This window comes from Haplochromis burtoni, unplaced genomic scaffold, assembly GCF_018398535.1.
Source record: "Haplochromis burtoni strain Fernald_Lab_line unplaced genomic scaffold, NCSU_Asbu1 Contig_2092, whole genome shotgun sequence".
NCBI classification, from domain to species: Eukaryota; Metazoa; Chordata; class Actinopteri; order Cichliformes; family Cichlidae; genus Haplochromis; species Haplochromis burtoni.
The window spans coordinates 316-16,423 of NW_024584453.1; the positions used below are offsets into that span (position 1 = coordinate 316).

The following is a 16,108-nucleotide window of genomic DNA, read 5'->3' on the forward strand; positions in this document are numbered from 1 at the left end:
TCCCTTAGTTACACTGCAATAGGTCAAGGTTCCCATGAAGCATTAAGTGTTTTTCTTCACTGAGTGTTTTTTCACTCACTATACGTTTACACATACCTCTGCATTTAATTCAAGTTCTCTTCCACGGCATGTCTTTGTCCTGTTTTACTCCTCTCACCCTCAACCGGTCTTGGCAAATGGCTGGCCCTCCCTCAACCTGGTTCTGCTGGACGTTTCTACCTGTAAATAGGGAGCTTTTCCCTCTCATTGTTGCCAAGGAACTTGCTCATAGGGGGTCTTTCGAGTGTGGGGTTAGTGCCCTACAGTCTGTCTTTCTCTGCCCGCGTGTCCTCTCCTCATCCAATCTCTAAAGTAGAGTCCAACTGTTCCCTGGACCCTCTCCAGTACCTCAACGCTGATCAAACCCAGGCCACGGTAGGTAGAGTGCTGATGTTTCTGCTGTGTGTGGTTGTTACTTATAACTGAGAATTAAATATGAATGTGTTTGTGGTTTGCAGGTCAAACTGGCTGCAGGACACAAGTTTGACAGAGATGTTGAACTGCTGATTTATTACAAAGATGCTCACCAGCCCACTGCTGTGGTGGAGGCAGGACAGGCCTCTGCTGAGCCGGGTGAGTGGAAATGATAGGAGTAGTTGATTTGCCAATTTTAAAAATCATTATCTACTTCTGCTTGGAAGTTCAAAATGTTGACATAAACAAAAAGCAATTTCTCAGATTTTTCTGTCTGTTATTTTTCAGGCTCTCTGATGGGTGATCCAGTGGTGATGGTGAGTCTGTACCCTGAGTTCCCCCAGTCTGCAATGGCTTCATGTGGAGAGTTTGTGTTCTTAATGGATCGATCTGGAAGTATGAGTAATACTCGCATCCGCAGTGCCAAGGTATCTGTAATATTTTAATCATAAACTCTTTAGTTTCAAATTGTTCCTCTCACACAGTGGCCTCACTATATTTTCAATGTTCTGTTAAGGATACTCTGCTGCTCCTGTTGAAGAGCTTACCAATGGGCTGCTATTTCAACATTTACAGTTTTGGGTCCTGTTATGAACACATCTTCCCGTGAGTCTCTCCCTCATATCAAAGGCCCTGCTGTCTTTGTTAAAATATCCTAATGGGTGTTTTGGTGCATGTGTTTGTGTGATGGCAGTAAGAGTGTGGAGTACAGCCAGCAGACCATAAAGGAGTCTCTGAAGAAAGTTGAGCAGATGGAGGCTAATCTTGGAGGAACTGAGATCCTGGAGCCCCTCAAATATATTTACAGCCAGCCCTGCATTCCCAATCAGCCAAGACAGGTAACACACACTCACACGCTCTTCTGGTTTGCTGTCCTCGTGGGGACATCCCAATAACATAATGCTTACCCTAAACTTAACCATTAACCATAAACCAATTGTAACCCTAAAACACTAAAACCACAATTTAAGTGTGAAAAATGCCTCCAACAACGTGGGGACCTGGATTTTGGTCCCCACCAGTACAGTAAATTTCAGACTTTGGTCCCCACCAAGATAGTAAGAACCCGTACGCGCGCGCGCGCACACACACACACACACACACACACACACACACACACACACACAACAAACTGCTTTGCATTAATCTCCTGGAAATTTCCTTTGAACTTAATTTTACTTTCTGCTTGCCTTGCTTTAGCCTTAGAACAACTTCATCTTAAAATATAATGATTTAGGATATTTTAGCTTTTTTTATATCACCATGAAGATGCTTTATAGGGATGTATCTACATAGAGCAGATTCAGTTTCATAAAAACATTGGACAAAACTTGGACCACACACGCTCTACAAATGTTTTCTCAGCATTGGCACAGGGTTAAAATATATCACATATTTTAACCCTGTGAATATAATCGTTGTTCATGTAACAGCTTTGTTCTTTAGTTTGGAGTTCATACTAACTGTACATTGTTCTTTGCACACTACCATAAAAACATTTGTGTTTCTGAATCCTAACTCAGCTCTCAGAACAAGCTGTGTGTTTCTGGGTCTGATGTTTTGTCCTCATGTGCCAACTCTCCTCTCTAGCTGTTTGTCTTTACTGATGGAGAGGTGAGGAACACCAAAGAAGTGATAGATCTGGTGAAGAAGAACTCAGATTCTCACAGGTGAAACCACAAAAACACAAGTACGTCTACACAATTACAGAATGTCCAACATGTCCTCTATGTAGAAAACTGTTGTATTGCAGGTGTTTCTCTTTTGGGATTGGGGAAGGGGCCAGCTCTGCTCTCATCAATGGGATGGCCAAAGAAGGAGGAGGTCATGCTCAGTTCATCACAGGGACTGACAGGATGCAGGCAAAAGTAAGACATTAAACACAAAAAGAAAACAAGTTAAGCATTGCAGCAGCAGCAGCAGCAGATGCATATTTGTGATCAGACCTGCAGTGAGTAAAATGTCTGTTCCAGCTGTTTGTGTATATTTGGAGAGTTTTTCATTATTTTTCAGGTGATGCAGTCGCTGCGATTTGCTCTGCAGCCGACTGTGGTCGACATCTCAGTCACATGGGATTTACCAAAGGAAGTGTCTGTCACTGTCCTCTCTCCACCAATCACAGCACTTTTCCAGGGTCAGAGGTCGCTGATTTATGCCCAGCTCACTGGACAGGTAGGAGCAGCAGCCTCTCATGTTGTTGTTTAACTATTTCATAACTTCTGACCCTGTGATTCTGTGTCAGAGCTCAGAGGCAGCAGAGGGCTGTGTGACGGTGAAGTACAGCCTGGCAGGTCATCCCTCTGAGAACCAGTTGCACTTCAGTCTCAGACCTGCAGAGGACACTGGGTAAAACAGAGTTTAAGAAACTCAGTACTTTTCATTGGTTCATGACTTTAGATATATTGGGTTGAAAATAGCAGTAGATTATAATGAATATGAACTGAAATATGTTGTGTTCACATCTGAAATAAAGTATTTAAAAAAAAAACAAAGAAACACTTAAGTCACCCATCTCTTGGTGTTCCTTATTATCTGCAGATTAACAGTCCACAGGTTGGGTGCTCGAACTCTGATTCGCTCCCTGGAGATGGAGGAGAGAGAGCACAGAGAACAGCAAGGTGGAGGTGTGAAGGAGAAGGTGGTGCATCTCAGTGTCCAATCAGGAGTTAGCTGTTCTTTTACTGCCTTCATTGCTGTCAACAAAGACAACAGCAAAGTGATTCAAGGACCTCTTGTGCGCAGAAATATTCCAACAGCCAGTGAGTTTTTCCCAATAGCAAAACTAAAAGTCAGCCACAGCTCTGAAGCAAAGATGGTTCAGCATGAATAAAATCAGTAAAATGTTTGGTTTAATAGAAAGTCAGACTGAAATGAAAAGACAACAAGTACTGTATTTTCCACACTATCAGGCGCACTTAACGTCCTTTATTTTCTCAAAACTCGACAGTGCACCTCCGGTGCGCCTAATTCATGGATTCTGGTTGTGCTTACTGACCTTGAACCGATTTTATGTTGTGCATGGTGCTCAAAAATCCGTCAAAAAATGTTTTAGTACGACTTTGGTAAGCTACGAAGCCACACTGCTTGATGGATTGTTGGAGTTAAACAAACACTGTGGCATCACTGAGAGTTAAAAACTGTCTACATTCTTTCATCTTTCATCTTCAGGCATTCATGAAAACAGAATTTATTAAATTTTATAGAATTAGAAGTTATCAGGAAGTTAGCTCGCTAGTTTCCACCTAAACATGATATACCATGTTTTGACCGAGATTTCTGAAAAAATTAAAAGTGCTGCTCTGCTATCACTTCCAACTTAAATGAAGACAGAAAACTAAACAGCAGTGACTTTTGTAGGGTCACTGAAGATGGACTAGCTGGTATATAATGATGTGCTACATTATTGCTAGAGACACAGCTATGTTAGCATAACATTAGCACAGTGAAGCTGGAGGATGAACGCTAAGGCTTTTTTCCACTCGATAAAAGTTAACGAGGGTTCCCGATAGTTAGGGACAAATGCAATCGCATGGCAGGATGCTGTAAACGAACCAAACGTCAGTCAGGAGAACAACTGAGATAAACTATTCACAATACGAGGTTAGTCATTAATATACTGCAACAATATGGGAATAGAGCAGCTGCTATAAACATTAATGAATCAATGGTACGGAAGTGAAGGAAGCAAGAAGAATGAGTTGAGTAAAGTTTGACTTATCTGACTGTTTTGTTTCACTTAATGGACCTTATAATCCAGTGCGCCTTGTGGTCCAAAAAAATACAGTAGAAACAAGGTGGTAATGTATGGTAGAATGTAGGTACTCATCAGACAGCAGTATCAGAGAGAGGGATGCATGTGAGAAAGGTTTTTTTTTCACTGATTCTCTAAACTTGAACTCATTCTTTTTGTCTTTTCTTTTCTTTATCTTTAAAGTGATCCAGAGTCCTCCTGTGGTGAACAGTTCTCTACGTAGTAAGTAAAAACCTGAATAAGTGTTATTGAAAGAAGCATCTGCAGGATCTTTCAAAATGTTGAAAGATCCTTTAACTACTCATATTAGGGTTTTTCTTCGTGTTTACTCTTTTTGCCTGTGTACAGTGAAAAACACTGAAGAGGTTAGTATTTCGAAATAAGTTAAAAATGACAACGGAAAATATTATTTAGATTTTACATTTAATTAGTATCGGAATGAAATATTATTTTACATTCATAATCTATGTTACTATTCATAATCCTTATTATTACTGTTGCATCATTTATGATTTATCATTATTGTCATTTCATTGACACATTTATTGAAACTGGTGAGGTTATATTAAAGTCTGTATTTCAGGTGTTAGCATAAGCACTATAATCTTTCATTGCAGGTGCAACTGTAATCATGTTATACACATATTGCATAATTAAAGGGTTGAAGCTCGGTCAAGTTAATTAATGGTTTGAAGCTACGGGCAGCGCGATGTCTGGCCGATCAATGGAGCAAAGTTCAGCTATTGAAAGGTTGCCTACATGTTTACAGTATAATTTACTACATATTGCCTGTGTGCATTCAGCAGCCTGCTGCACTGGAGTTTGCCTGGTAACAGATGACGTAGAGGGGGGTCATGCACTGAGGTTAACAACACAGACACATAGTCTGTCTGGGTAAACTGATTGCAAATGTTGTGTAAGTCTAGAAAAGTGTAATAACAGGATGCATCTGGGAGGCGGTGGAGGAACTGTTCTGTTTTAGTGACACGAGTTACCGGTTATCGTCAAAGGAGCTTGCTAAGATAAGATAAGATAAGATAACCTTTATTAGTCCCACACGTGGGAAATTTGTTTTGTCACAGCAGGAAGTGGACAGTGCAAAAGTTATGAAGCAAAAATTAGAATACAATAAGAATAAATACAGTACACAACTGTACAGAATAGAATAAAATAAAATACTATATACAGTAGAATAAAATAGAATAAAAATATACAATAAGATAAAAATAGAATACGAATGCTATATACAACTGAGTAAAAATACAACGATGCCAGAAAAGATTATTGCACTTAGTGTTATTGCACATGTGTGGATGTGTGTGTTTGATCAGTTAAAGTCTTTTTGTGGAGTCTGACAGCAGTGGGGAGGAAAGACCTGCGAAATCTCTCCGTCCCACACCGTGGGTGCCGCAGTCTCCCACTGAAGGAGCTGCTCAGTGCTGTCACAGTCTGCTGCATGGGGTGGGAGATGTTGTCCAACAGTGGATGACAGCTTAGCCGCCATTCTCCTGTCACTCACCACCTCCACTGGGTCCAGAGGGCATCCTAGAACAGAGCTGGCCCTTCGGATCAGCCTGTTCAGTCTCTTCCTGTCCCCAGCAGAGATGCTGCCGCCCCAGCAGACCACACCATAAAAGATAGCAGAAGCCACAACAGAGTCATAGAAGGTCTTCAGGAGTGGGCCCTCCACTCCAAACGACCTGAGTCTCCGCAGCAGGTACAGCCTGCTCTGCCCTTTCCTGTAGAGGGCGTCTGAGTTATGAGTCCAGTCCAGTCTGTTGTTCAGATGAACACCAAGGTACCTGTAGCTGTCCACAGCCTCAATGTCCATACCTTGGATGTTCAATGGTTGCAGTGGAGAATGCTTGTGCCTGCGGAAGTCTACCACCAGCTCCTTGGTTTTACTGGCGTTGATCTGGAGGCACCAGTCCACAAAGTCATGAGTCAGTCCTCTGTACTCCTTGTCGTCCCCATCAGTAATGAGGCCGACTATTGCAGAGTCATCAGAGAACTTCTGCAGGAAGCACTGGGTGGAATTGTGGGAGAAGTCTGCAGTGTAGATGGTGAAGAGGAACGGAGCCAGAACCGTTCCCTCTGGGGCCCCCGTACTGCAGACGACCCTGACCAACACACAGCCCTGAGTCCTCACATACTGTGGTCGGTCGGTGAGGTAGTCCAAAATCCAGGTAGTGAGGTGATGGTCCTCTCCAGAGTTCTCCAGCTTGTCTTTCAGAACCGAGGGAAGAATAGTGTTGAAGGCACTGGAGAAATCAAAGAACATGATTCTCACAGTGCTTCCAGCGGTCTCCAGGTGAGCGAGGGAACGATGTAGGAGGTGAATGACGGCATCATCCGCTCCAATGCCAGGCTGGTAGGCAAACTGAAGTGGGTCCAGTGATGAGCTTGTTAGGTGCCGAAGCTGAGCAAGGACCAACAGCTCCAGGGTCTTCATCAGGTGGGATGTCAGAGCCACCAGCCTGTAGCTGTTGAGGTCCTTGGGGCGTGAAGTCTTTGGCACTGGTACAACACAGGAGGTTTTCCAGAGCTGTGGGACTCTTCCCCGCCTCAGGCTCAGGTTGAAGAGGTGCTCCATCACCCCACACAGTTGGTCCGCGCAGGACCTGACGACCCTCGAGCTGATGCCATCTGGGCTCGCTGCCTTCTTGCCATTAATCCTCCTCAGTTCCCTCCTAACCTGGGTGGTTGAGAGAGACAGGCTGGAGCCTTGTGTTGAGTGTGTATTGGATGCTGTTGTTGGGGGTGGGGAGTGAGCAGGGTGAATAGAGGAGGTGTGAAGTGTCTGAGGTGTCAGAGGTGGAACAGCAGCAGTGGGGGTGGGTGAGTCTGCAGCCGATGTTGCAGACTGCCTCATGGCTGAATCAAATCTGTTGAAGAAATGATTCAGTTCATTTGCCCACCTCACATCCCTCCCAGGCAGAGAGTTCTGCTGTTTGTGGCCTGAGATGGTTCTGAGGCCTCTCCAGACTTCACCAACGTTGTTTTGCTGAAGCTGGTTCTCCATCTTCTGCCTGTAGCTGTCCTTCCCATTCCTTATCAGTCCCCTCAACTCTCTCTGCACCCTTTTCAACTCCTCTTTGTCTTTGGATTTGAAGGCCCTCCTCTTCTGCTTGAGGACAGCTTTAATTTCTGGGGTAATCCAAGGTTTGTTGTTGGAGAAACACCGTACAGTCCTGGTAGGTACGGTGTTATCCACACAGAAATTAATATAGTCAGTAATGCATGTAGTAAGGCTGTCGATGTCCTCTCCGTGGTCGTCACAGATCACCTCCCACACAGTCGACTCAAAACAATCCTTAAGAGCCTCCTCGCTCTCCTCCGACCATCTCTGTACTGTGCGGGTGGCTGGTGGCTCCCTGCGCACTAAGGGCTCATACACAGGGACAAGGTGCACCAGGTTGTGGTCAGATTTGCCCAGTGGAGGGAGAGGTGATGAACTGTATGCCTCTTCGCATTGGCATACAGTAAGTCCAGTGTTTTATTGTCTCTGGTTGAGCAGGTCACATACTGGGTGAAGGTGGGCAGTGTGGAGTCCAATAGAGGCATGATTGAAGTCCCCTGATATTATGAGAAGGGCTCTCGGAGATTGTGTTTGCAGTCTGCTGACCACTGAGTGGAGAGTGTCACAGGCTGCATCCGCGTTGGCCGAGGGGGGGACATACGCTGTTATTGCGATAACATGCGAGAATTCCCGGGACAGGTAGTACGGACGCATGCTAACGGCCAACAGCTCAATGTCAAAGATCTTACGTTTCCAATAATTACAGAAGGAAGAGATGGTCGATAACGTCTCCTTCTCGGGCGACGGCGCTCCTTCCCAGCACGACACCCCCGTCTTTTCCTCCTCAGCTCGCTGGGAATGTCGGGTCTGTCCGCCGGCAGTACCGCTGCGGGACGCAGCGCTAACAGCTGATCCTTACTGTAAACAAAGGATCCCTGCTCTGGGTCCCCAGACACGCGTGAAAAAAGTAGAAATAAACTAAGAAAAACGACCAGAACTAGCACAAAACGGTAGAACATGGTTGCAGAGTCTAATTACTGATACGTTAGTTATAAAAAATTACGAGAAGAAAAAGATAAGAAAGAAAGAAACTCAGAATGAGCAGAGCTGCTGTAACAGGCTGCCGCACACGGGGGGGCGCCGGAAATAAAGATATAACGAGCGGTCACGGTCACGTGGCTTTCCGTTGCCCTGGAGGTCCACCCATTTGTAGTTAGGGCAACAGAAGATGCCTGGGACAGTTCAGCCATAACTTTAAACTTCTCCTGCTCATACATGCTTGGAACGATCTTGTCACACTGAAGTGGACGCGCAACGAGATATCATAGCATGGCTCAAGCACGTTCATCACATTTTAAACCCCTTGTTTTGCACAACAGAATACGGCCTCCCATCTTCAGCTAAACACCCCAGTAGCTTTTGTAATAGCTTTAGCCCGGTCGGATTGGGCAGCAAAGGGCTGCTCAAATGCCGCAAACTCCTCTGCTCCGCCACTTGGACCGCTAGCGCTGGCCATAACTATCGCTTGACAGACCCACCAAGCGCACCATACTCATACTTTTTTTTTCTTTTTCGAATCACAATCGGTTCGGATTTCGGATCAACTGTGATCCGTTGCACCACTATTCTTCAGCGTGTGTTACTGTGTTACTCGCTCAAATGTCCACTTCATACCTGTAGCTCCTCTCTCACACTCAGAGCTCCCCACCAAATCCCACTCATCCACTTAAGACTATCACTGGATTGGCCAGAATACATACCAATTAAATTAAAGAAAATACTGGCACTTCTAACATAAATAAAACATGCTGACTAAGTAGTACACATTACATCTGTCACTTTTTCAGTTTACTAAAGACACAATTTTTTTTTACCATTGATGTGCTAAAATCTAAAGAGGAGCGGATCCGACAGCGACTTACAATGCTTCTAGATAAGAATACTCTTGAAAAGGTGTTTGAATTAACTGAGAAAGCTAGTCTAGCACAGCATGAAAAGTCTAAAACCAGACAACAAGGGACATTTCACTTGTTGTGCGTCGGAAACTACAGCAAAATATGGAGATTGTCCTCAACAGACACCTATGAGAAGACCATAGAGGGAACAGTTCACTCTGCCTGGGATAGGGTTACTGAGACCCCGCCCTCTAGTCCGGCCCGGGGAGGTTGCCGGAGGGTGAGCGTCTGGTAGCTGGGCCCAAGTCCATGGGGCCTGGCCAGGCACAGCCCGAAAAAGGGATATGGGCCCATTGTCCTGCCGGTCCAGCACCCACAGGAGGCTCCGTATCAGTCGGGTGCATTGTGTACCGGGCGGCGGCCAGGAGCGGTGGCCCTGGTGGACCGAGCCACGGCTACCAAGACTGGCAATTGGAACATGGAATGTCACCTCTCTGGTGGGAAAGGAGCCTGAGTTAGTCCGTGAGGTTAAGAGGTACCAGCTAGATATAGTCAGGCTAATTTCAACACACAGCTTGGGCTCTGGAACCAGTCTCTTGGAGAGGAGCCGGACTCTGTCTCAGTCTGGAGTTGCCCCTGGTGAGAGGCAGCGGGCTAGGGTGGGTATCTTGGTATCCCCTCGGCTTGCTGCCTGTATGTTGGGGTTTCTCCCAGTGGACGAGAGGGTTTGTTCCCTGCGTCTCTACGTCAGGGAATGGGTCCTGACTGTTGTCAGGATTGGGGCTGCGGCTGCAGTGATGCAGACACTGTACTGGTCTGTTGTGGTGGAGAGGGAGCTGAGTGTAAAAGGGAAGCTCTGAATTTACCGGTCTATCTACGTCCCTACCCTCGCCTATGGTCACGAGCTGTGGGTAGTGACCGAAAGAACGAGATCACGGATACAAGCAGCAGAAATGGGCTTCCTCCGAAGGGTGGCTGGCCTCTCCCTTAGACATAGGTTGAGAAGTTCGGCCATCCGGGAGGGTCTTGCTGCTCCTTCACATCAAAAGGAGCCAGGCATCTGACAAGGATGGGCGCCTCCTGGGTGAGGTGTGTTGGGCATCCGTGAGGATGCCCCAGGGCAAACCCAGCACATGCTGGAGAGATTATATCTCCTGAGAACGCCTTGGTGTTCCCCCGGACAAACTGGAGAAGGTGGCTGGGGAGAGGGAGGTCTGGGCTTCTCTGCTTAGGCTGCTGCCCCTGTGACCCAGCCCCATATAAGCGGAAGAGGATGGATGGATGGATGTCCTCAGCAGTCAGAAAAGAGAAGGATGCCACACCAAGGATTTGTCTGACAGACAACTCACCCAAGCAGAGAAAAACATCCTTGCAAAAGGATTGACTTTGGTGTGACACCGAGACAAATCCTGCTAGTGGAACTGATCACATCCACAGAAACAGCAATCCAAAACAACAACATTGCAAATGTGGAAGCAGAGCAGCTATGGACAAGAGTTTCGGCCTGTCTCAGCAATACAACATCAGCATGGAGAAGAGGAAGGCACTCACATCACTTAGTAATGACAACAACATTATCATCCTTCTGGCAGACAAGAGTAGGTGCATGGTTTTACTAAACCAGAAAGACTATCATGAGAAACTTTTTTCGCTGCTCAGTAACAAAAATGCCTCTAAAACGAAACCCAGGAAGTGGTTACAGGAAGAGGGTGATAGATTGTCTGAAACAGTTAGAACAAGACAATGATATTGACCGGGCATCGTACCACAGGCTATACTCAGGGGAATCTACACCAAGTCTGTATGGTTTACAGAAGATACATAAACAGGGTGTACCTTTAAAGATCAGTTGTCTGTATGATCAACTTGGTCACCTATAACCTCACAAATTTTCTGGCTTCAATCCTCAACCCAGTGGTAGGCATGTCCGAACACCACATCTAGAACACCTTGGATTTGGTTGAGAAGGTAAAAGAGGTCATTATGAAGGCAGATGAAACAATGGTCTCGTACAATGTCACATCTCTTTTCACTTGAGTTCCAGTCACTGAAGCAGTGGTTAGTAAGAGATTACAGGATAATCCCAACTTCAGCAACAGGACCACTCTCAGCATCTACCAAGTGTGTTTGCTCTGCCCCTCAGCCCTCTGGTTCCCACAATCCTTCTGGGAAAAACACAGAGGCAGCCATCAGTAAACTCCAGACTGTGTCAAGCACACACTCACTGACTTGCTGGGAAACTAACAGTTAGTCATGCAACGATCCCAAATTGATAGGAGCTCAGCCACTCTCTATAGTAGCTCCCTCCAGATGAGGCTGATTAACAGCAGGTGTGTGTCATCATCCACTTCAGGTGTGACCTGCCGGGAGGCTGGTCACACCTGAGTTCACACCTGAGTTCAGTTCAGAGGCCACTGAACCCAAGTGACAATAAAATAAAAAGGCAAGGGTGAGATGGTTAGAATGTGTGCAGAGTAGAGACAGTGGGCTTAGTGGAGAAAGGATGTTTAGGATTGAGCTGAAAGCAGGGAGAAGAGAAATAGAAAAGCAAAAAATTAAAACAAAATGGATGAATGATAGAATAAAAAAATCTCGCCTTAAGGTTCATGTTATATCTCTTTCCATTGTGAATTTTAAAAATTTCTATAAAGATATTTGCTGACTGACCTGTTTTGGGAGCCTTCTATTTTAAAATCTTTGGTTGAATAAGATGGTTGAAAGTTTGTTGTAGAATGTGTTGGGCATACCCTGTTTGAACCCCCTTTGAAGTTTGGAGCTCTTAAGCTATTTGAGTTAGTAGAACTGTTTTTAAAAAACAGTCTTTACATGACTTAATTTAAGTAGTTTGAACATTTGAATTTACAGTGTTTTGTGTGTACAAAATTTAATGTTGTGATATTATTACTAGTACCTTTTGAACCCCTTGATTTGAATCATGATAAGAAGTCCAGTTGATACATTTTGCCACTTATATTTAATCTTATTCTTGTCTCCTGTCTCACAGATGGCCGTGCACACCCACCTGGTAGGTCAGAAGCTGTGTCTCTGTGTTGTATAAATGTAGTAAATGACAACAAACAGTAAATAAACCAGCACATTTCTGTGACACAGCTGCTGTTTAACTACATTTCAGCTTTAATGTGAAATGCAGTTTGTACAGGAGCTGTTATGGGTTTTTGTTTTCGTAGTTATTAACATATAGTCCGTTGTCCAAAGCACCAAGTGAATATGAATATTATTTTGCACAATGTTTAAATTGTTTTTGACTGCTCATGTATGAAGCTCAACAACCAAAAAATTTGTAAATTATGTTTGCTAACATGTTTTCACCTATTTTCTTACTTCTTTTTTTGTCTTTCTCAGCATTCGAGACATATCGTAAGAAACAATGCTTTTTTTAAAATATATTTTGTGTTTTGTAATTATTAACATAGGCTGTTGTCTAGAGCAACAAGTGATGAAGATTGAGTTGTTACAACTTCTGTGATATTTCAAAGATTACTGAATAACTTTCTAGACTTTAAACAATGCTTTTAATGCGTAACTAATTATACCAACATCAGAAGCCAATCACTGAATCTGTTTTCTTCCTTTTCTTTTTTTTCTGTTGACCTCGTATATCTATTTTATCCCTGACCAGAGCATTATCAACCTCTAAGACTAGGTCAGTTTAAAAAAGTTCTTTTTTCATTTTTTACATTGTAACATTAATAAAGAATAAGAAGAGAAAACATATAAAACAAGAAGCATTCAGACAGCACACACCTCTGTGATGGAGTAATTAGAAAGAGTAATTAATTAGATTGCTTGTTACTGAAAAAAGTAACGTCGTTAGTAACTTCATTACTTTTAACCCTGTTATTCACATCCCTGTATCCGAGTACATATATATATATATATATATATGTGTGTGTGTGTGTGTGTGTGTGTGCGTGTGTGTGTGTGTGTGTGTATTAAACGCCTTGGTGGGAATCATGATGAGAAGTTTAGTTGATACATTTTGTTACTGATAATTAATCTTATTCTTATTTTCTGTCTCACAGATGGCTGTTCACGCCTACGTGGTAGGTTAAAAGCTGTGTCTCTGTGTTGTATAAATGTAGTAAATGGTAACAAACAGTGAATAAACCAACACATTTCTGTGACGCAGCTGCTGTTTAACTACATTTCAGCTTTAATGTGAAATGCAGTTTGTACAGAAGCTATTATGTTTGCCCAGGTTTTTTCATAGTTATTAACATAGTCGGTTGTCCAAAGCAGCAAGTGAATATGAATAGTATTCTGCAAAACGTTTAAATTGTTTGTGATGAGTCACAGTATGAAGCTCAACAACCAAAAAATTTGTAAATTATGTTTGCTAACATGTTTTCACCTTTCATCTTTATTTCTTTTTTCTGCTTTCTCAGCATCCGCGGAATATAGTAAGGAAATCTTTTTTTAATATTTTGTGTTTTGTAATTATTAACATTGTCTAAAGCAACACGTGTTGAAGATTGAGTTGTTTCAATGTGTGTGATATTTCAACAATTATTGAATAACTAACAACTTGGTAGACTTTGTAGACTCACTGAGGTTGTTTTCTTAATTATTGAATATCACCTATTTTTTTCCTTGACCAGAGTGTCTTCCATCTGAAAGGACAGGTAAGTTTAAAAGTGTTTTTTTTTTTTTTTTTCTAAATTATACATCAAAAAAGAGTAATTAAGAAAACATATAAAATAAAAAGCATTTTTCCATCTTTGCACATTTTAAAACAGTTTGTAGAGTTTTTATATTTTCAGGTTTGCTTTGGTAGTCATTAATTACATTGGTAGTCATTTGTTGACACAAAGTGAAGAAGGCTGAATTGCTATAACTTTTGTGTTATTTTGAGTATTATTGAATAACTTGTACACTTGAAATAGTTTGCAGTGAGTTGTCACAACATTACAAGCCAATCGTTGAGTTTTTCTTTTATTATGTCTTGCGTATTGGCATCATGCTCAAACATTTCCATTTTATCTCTCTAGAGTGGTCAGGTTTATATATTTTTAAAAAGGCGCACATCAATGGAACAAACGTGTTCATTGTATTTGATTGAATATCACCTATTTTTACCTTGAAGTTTAGTTAATACATTGTGTTACTGATAATTAATCTTATTCTTATCTTCTGTCTCACAGATGGTAATGGAAGCCTACGTGGTAGGTTAAAAGCTGTGTCTCTGTGTTGTAATTATTAACATTATCTAAAGCAACAAGTGATGAAGATTGAGTTGTTACAATGTGTGTGATATTTCAAAGATTACTGAATAACTAATAACTTTGTAGAATTTAAAAACTGCTTAATGAGTAAATAATTATAGCAACATCAGAAGCCAATCACTGTGTTTGTTTTCTTAATTATTGAATATCACCTATTTTTATCCTTGACTAGAGTGTCTTCCATCCAGAAATGAAGGTAAGTTTAAAAGTTTTTTTCCTGCATTGTAACATAAAAAAGAGTAAGTAAGATTTTTTTAAAAAAACATTTTTAAATGTTTTTGCTTTCACAGCACTCATCGATTGTGGTAAGGAAAAAAGTTTTTTAGTATTCTCTGTTTTGTAATTATTAACAGGCTGATGATGATGAAGGTGAAGGTTGAGTTTATTTTCTTCATACTCATATAAATCTAAATTGTATAAATTATTCCTGAACAGCAAGTCAAGGGAGGTCAGTTTAAAAAAATATGTTTACTAATTTCTACAGACACACACACACACACAACAGAGTAAAAAGAAAAAATATGAAACAAGAGGCGCTCTGAGAGTTAAAACCTCCATCAGTGCAGCTTATTTTTTGGGCAATATTTACTTTTATTGTGTTTTTTCTTTTTCGTTTTTTTAAAATTACTTAAATTCATCTGTGAGGTTAAAAATCTGTTTCTGTGATTTTTATAAATATAGCAATTGTCTGCAATCACTAAATAAACTAACACATTTCTCTGACAAAGTTAGTATTTTACCCATTCTAAGCTTGATGTGAAATACACTCATAGAGAAAAAGTTGTTTCATGTTATGTCAATTTTAAGAAAATTAACCATGTCTTTATGATTTTTTTTTTTTAAAAATGGATGATACTGTTTACTTAATGATTTTAACATCAGACTTTTAATTGTGTGTTGTTTAGCTCGATCGCAGGTCATGCGCTCTGCTAGAGGTGAGTAAAAAGCTAAATGTTGCAGAAACAGTGTGATTAAAAATACGTTAAATGGCTGTAAGCACGCAACTAAACACCACATTCGTTTGCCACAGTTGATCTTTAATTTTGCCTTGGAAGCCTTTAACATCTTGTGTTTTTTGCGTTACCATTTCAATCCAGTGATAGTTGTTCTGCTTCTCAATTCTCAGGTCACCATTTGCTCCATGTTTTTAAATCAGCAAGAGACAACATATTGCTGCATTGTGATGACTGTTAAAAAAACATATGAACCAGTTCCTGACATAGGAGTCCAAGAGTTTTCATTGTCCTACATTTAAGAGAGATACCATTGCACTTGTTGCACATTTGCTTAGTCAGGACGCCCACAGGCAGTAGAATTGGAGCAGCTCCTATTTACTTTGTTTTAGATGACCGTTACTGCACTGGATGGATGTGGATTTCTATTTATTGGAAAGGAATAAACTTAACTCAGCATCAGTCATATGAAAGTAATGAATTACCAGATCACCCAGTTGGACTGTAGTGTGTGTGTTTTTATAATAATGACTTGAGCTTCATTGAGTTGTGGTCTCTCTAATCTCGCAGAACCTGATAGCTATGAACCAACAAACAAGTCTGACAGCAAAAAAGGGCTATTTACTCACATGAAGAAGAAGCTACCTGTCTTTTGGAAATCTCATAAGACGCCTACCAACTATGATGATGCTCGTCTAAACTTTGTGTATGAAGGTAATGATTTGATTTGATATACCTTTATTAGTCCCACAAGGGGAAATTTCATAAGGCTGCCGACCTATTGCACGCAATGG

The 16,108-nt window shown here is 41.9% G+C and overlaps 1 protein-coding gene across 1 annotated transcript; it reads left to right on the forward strand.

Annotated features, from left to right (window-relative positions):
* Positions 1–229: 229 nt before the first annotated feature.
* On the forward strand, positions 230–16,028 carry LOC102313065 (von Willebrand factor A domain-containing protein 5A; the record flags this gene model as incomplete). Its single annotated transcript, XM_042217505.1, is given in 22 exon segments — positions 230–414; positions 498–612; positions 742–881; positions 971–1,059; positions 1,148–1,292; positions 2,044–2,123; positions 2,207–2,321; positions 2,467–2,625; positions 2,696–2,799; positions 2,992–3,212; positions 4,388–4,426; positions 12,123–12,143; positions 12,482–12,496; positions 12,759–12,782; positions 13,162–13,182; positions 13,525–13,539; positions 13,738–13,761; positions 14,281–14,301; positions 14,534–14,557; positions 14,652–14,666; positions 15,267–15,296; positions 15,885–16,028. Coding segments are annotated over 22 exon segments (1,746 nt in total), but the record flags the coding sequence as incomplete, so codon positions are not given.
* Between the last annotated feature and the right edge of the window lie 80 nt (positions 16,029–16,108).